A 4,889-nucleotide genomic window follows, 5' to 3' on the forward strand; every position below is an offset into this window, starting at 1 on the left:
ATGATACATCTTTAATTATAATATTCATATTTTTAATTATAATCTACACATTAAGGATTTCCAAATTAAACAATTTAAATATTATAGATTTATATATATAATATTATATTTTACATATTAAAGACTTTCTATATATATATATATATATATATATATATATATATATAATATTATATATTATAATGATATAAATAAGGGGAAAATAAATAAAAGAAGAAGGTAAGGGCAAAATAGGAATTTTGCTGCCGATATGGCTGGCATCCGTTTTTTAATTTGTCGGAGGCAAAATAACGGCCCTGTCTTATGATTATAGTTTGGGAGCTTCTTACACCACTTTTTCCCTTCTTCCTTGCACCACCTACTGCAAACTTCCAATCTCGCCACCGCCTCTTCTCCCTTTCTTAAACCTCCTCTTCCTCTCCTCTCTTCCTCATCTCTCTCTCTTCTTCTTCTTCTTCTCTTCCCTTCATGTCTCAAGCTGCCCATGCAGTGAGCGAGACCGGCGGGGAGCTGAACGGCACCTGGAGCCACGCCCAGCGATGGAACAGGGACAACAGCCCTGCTGCAGCCGCCGCCGGCTTCGTCGCGCTCTCGTCGTCTTCGGCAGGCGAGAAGCGGCCTCACGCCGGCTCCTCCACCTCCAGGGACCGCCAGGAAGCAGGGAAGAGCGGCGGCGCGGAGCCGGAGCATGAGATACACATCTGGACCGAGAGGGAGAGGAGGAAGAAGATGAGGAACATGTTCTCCAGCCTCCATGCCCTCCTCCCCCACTTACCTGCTAAAGTACTAAAAAAAAAACTTATATATACTTTTGATTTTCTCCATGCGTGAAAGTTGAAACTCTTTTGAGCCTTGATCTTGATTTGCATGCAATATTTATATTGGTTAATGGGATTGTTTATGACAAATAAAGTTGATTAAAATTGTTGATGGTGCGTGTGTGTTTTTCAGGCAGACAAATCTACGATTGTAGATGAAGCAGTGAAGCACATCAAAGCGCTGCAGCAGAAGCTCGAGAAGCTCCAGAAACAGAAGCTCGAGCATCTCCACGGCGAGAGGCGGCCGCCGCCGCCGCCGCATCCTCCTGCTGCTTCAGGCTCGGATCAAACGGCCTCCACCGCCGTCAGCAGGGAAGCCTTCTTGGCCGAGCAAGGCAAGAGCTACTTCCCGATCAACTCTCCGTCGCCGGCGACGGGCGCTGCTGCCCAGTTCACCTCGCAGTCCCTGCAGACTTGGTCGTCGCCCAACGTGGTGCTGAGCGTGAGCGGCGACGACGCCTTCATCTGCATCAGCGCTCCCAAGAAGCCGGGCCTCCTCTCCACCGTCGTCGCCGTCATGGAGAAGCACAAGCTCGACCTCCTCTCCGCCTCCGTCTCCGCCGACTTCTTCAGAACCATGATCATGATCCATGCTCGTGTATGTTCCTAGAATTCATTCACGATATGCAAATCCTTAATTAATCTTTGCCTCAAGGATCGATTGACCAATCGCAGGCGAGTGATGCCGGTGGCCAGCTCCCGGAGACGTTGATGAACGAAGAGATATACAAGTTGGCCGTCGGCGAGATGATCATTTGGCTTTCTACATCACCAACCCATTAACTTTATTTCACCAACTTTATCATATATATATATATATATATATATATATATATATATATTTTGTTCTGATATATGTAAATTTACAGCTAGGGTTTAGGTTTTGTGAAGACAATTACTGTTGGAATATATATGTTTTCTATCATCTTATATATATATATCAACCATTAGGGCACCTCCAACAATTGCATCCAATTACATGATGATAATCAAGTGTTCAATGAGTTACAATTGTAAAATATGATGATTATCTCAACTCTTCCTTTATGTATAACTAGAATCAAAATTAGTCGATCAATATTATATACAAGAGGACATTCTGATACACAAACTCTAATCAATATAGAGTCTCATAGAAGAGTCAAACTATATTGGATCAATTAACATAGTCTTACTTTATAATTTTTTCAAGAAACTATTTCTGATACTCGAACCCATGACTTTAAGATCACATAGCAACAATTTTATCGTTGCGTCAAAGCTCCCCTTCCCTTCAACCAATATATACAAGCATGCATATAATTGAATTTTATCATTGTTCTTTTTGATAAAGGAAAAGATAGTATCATTTAATTTACATTCCTCATTTGATTGATCCCCTCTTGTTACCCTCAATCAAACTCCAAATACTTGGTCCTTGCTTGTGAGCTAGGCTTGATTGATTGCGATGAAGGACGATTGACATTGGTGAAGGTGGGAGCATCTTGTGGATGAGAAGTGAAGCAATGTTGGAAGAGAAGCTCATTGAGCTCATAGGGGAGGGGAGTGAATAAATGAGGGAAAATGAGTTTCATGATAGCTTTTCGTTGACTAACATGATATATTTTTTGTTAATCACTTTTTAAATAGCTCTATCAGTGACTAGATTGAGTTTAAAGCAAATGGAGTGTAGACGAGGAGCAATGAGAGCATTCATAAACATGTTTATATCTATTGGTTAGAGTTTGAGATGTTGAGATCGATTGGATATTTTAGTATTTGCAAAATTGCAAGTAAAGTTCCAATCAATTCTATATGTTTCATTCATTCATGCAAGGCATTAGTGTGTGTGATTTTGTATTATGAAGGAGGCTATGTAATAGTCATATCATGAAGGAGGTGTAGTCAAGCGATCGATCGACTTCAAAAACAATGTCAGCCAAATCAACACTCTTGGCTTTAGTACTCGAGTAAATGGTTAAGTATTTTTTTTTATTTTATAAAATATCAAAGAGTTTCACAAAAAAAAATATTGAATTCATTAATAGACATTTGGTCATTTTGTCATTTGTGTCATTTATGTCACCAAGTAGCATATATAGGATGTTGATCATTACTTGCACAGTGGGTAGTATGAAGATTTCTCATAAATTAAATTAACTTATTAAATGTACAACATGTGTGTTTAACTTATGAGAGAATTATCTTGTAGATTTGTAAGATAGTTTTATGTCTAGAAAGCATTTTAGCTTTCCTATGTCCTTAATCTCAAATGTTGTATATTGATAGACCTTTTGAGTTCTTTAATATCTGTTAAATCATCTTTTGTAATTCCCATATCATTAACATATAAAAGGAGAATAGTTCCTTGAAAAGTTCTAGCTAGGAACAAGTCTTATCATAAACGCTATGTGGAAATCTAAGAGTGGCCATAGCATTAATGTTTAATTTTGCAAATCACACACAAGGAGCTTATTTAAAGCCATAAAGAGCTATGTGGATGCAACAAACTTTGTGAGGAAGACAAGGTATTCAAGAAGGTGGACACTCAGATGGTGCTCTAGAGGGAATAGTACACCTAAAAATTATAATTTATTTTGTTGTTGATGTTATCTCAATAAGATAGCAAGCACATGTTAGTAGTGAAAGTAATATATAAAATAAAACACACATACTACATAGACACATAATATGATGTGGTTTGACAAACTCCTAGTTTATGATTTATGGAGGTGATCAACCCGGTTCCACGGAAGTTTTTCATCGCCACTGATAAACTTCGTATTTGTCATGATACGAGATCAAACAATATGACCAAAATCCCTCTCTACACTAATGTAGTATAGGGTAACTTGGATCATCTCAAGGAATGTAGTTAGTGCATGATAATCCTAAGATTAAATTTATTTGTAAATAATTTTTGAATTTTTGATACTTTAAATTGGAATATCTAAAATGAACAATTAAAACAAAAAAAATTAAATATGCCTTTAATGAAAATTTAGTTGACCAACACTACCCTTGCAAACCTGTTCAAGAAATTTGAAGGAAAGCAACAATAATCAATCTTAACCCTAACTAATGCATTGAAGTAAACAGAAGAAATAAGTGAAACAAGCAAGAAAACTCCACCTCAAAGTAGAAATCCACATTCATACAAGTTGACTCCCATATCTCAAGGTTTCGCTAGCAACTTACCTATTCATGATTTAAATTTATGAAAGTATATGTTATGGAAAATACTACTCATACTGCTTGATTATTCCTTATCATATTGCTTGCCCTTTTATTCTTAGTTGATTCCTATCTTGTTTTTTTCTTATTTGAAATTTATAATAAATTAGATTACCTAATAATATTAATTAATAAAGTAAGAAACTAATTATATCAATAGTTTAGTTTCATACTTTAGGAGTTACTCTAGCACGGTTATTAATTAAAAAATAATAGATGCAATAATTATATTTAGAGTTTTGGACTCTACGCTTTGAAAGAGGCGCATTATCATTGACATTAAATTGTCAAGATAATAAATATAGTACATACATTATAGAGCTTTGGCTCCACCCTCTAAAAGTTGCATCATTACTTGTAATCTTGAGCTTCGGTTTTGTTCTCTAAAAGTTGCATGATTATTTGTAGTTTTGAGTTTTGGCTTTGCTCTCTAAGAGTTTGCATTATTACTTATAGTATAGAGCAGTTGGCTCTGTGCACAAAGAAGATTCTCGAGTTTTTTTGCGCGTTCATTGGCTTCGACCAAATTGAGATGATTTTTTCTGCACAGGGTAAATTGTGGGTCATTTGTCTTATTCTTATGTGAGGTACTTCACAGGATGGATTGCAGGTCATTGATCCTATTTTTTATGTGAGGTACTTTTTGGATGGATTATGAGTCATTCACCGTGTATATGTGCGTGTGTGCATGCACACACACATTCATATGATGTATTTCATATTAGGTGGATTATGGATTGTTCACCCCATGGACATACGATATATTTCTTTCAAGTGGATGGATTGCAAGTCATAATTCACCCAATCTATGTATGTATATGTACATATATACGATGCATTTCATTACGAGTGGATTGC

At 36.7% G+C, this 4,889-nt stretch overlaps 1 protein-coding gene across 1 annotated transcript; it reads left to right on the forward strand.

The window, feature by feature from the left end:
• The first annotated feature begins 468 nt into the window (after positions 1 to 468).
• Positions 469 to 1,601, forward strand: LOC141831139 (transcription factor bHLH95). The gene is made up of 3 exons (XM_074718561.1): positions 469 to 783; positions 952 to 1,416; positions 1,494 to 1,601. Exons 1-3 carry the CDS (start codon positions 469 to 471, stop codon positions 1,599 to 1,601), a joined length of 888 nt encoding a protein of 295 aa, XP_074574662.1.
• The last annotated feature ends 3,288 nt before the right edge of the window (positions 1,602 to 4,889 follow it).

This window comes from Curcuma longa, chromosome 6 (assembly GCF_044706935.1).
Source record: "Curcuma longa cultivar G26 ecotype Majalengka, Jawa Barat chromosome 6, ITB_CL_G26_1.1, whole genome shotgun sequence".
NCBI lineage: Eukaryota > Viridiplantae > Streptophyta > Magnoliopsida > Zingiberales > Zingiberaceae > Curcuma > Curcuma longa.

Excerpts from the sequence above, each read along its gene's own strand:
- LOC141831139 (XM_074718561.1), top strand. The coding sequence starts at position 469 with ATGTCTCAAGCTGCCCATGCAGTGAGCGAGACCGGCGGGGAGCTGAAC. Across the intron at positions 784-951 it reads TCCCCCACTTACCTGCTAAA|GCAGACAAATCTACGATTGT; the intron begins GTACTAAAAAAA and ends TGTGTTTTTCAG. Across the intron at positions 1,417-1,493 it reads TGATCATGATCCATGCTCGT|GCGAGTGATGCCGGTGGCCA; the intron begins GTATGTTCCTAG and ends GACCAATCGCAG.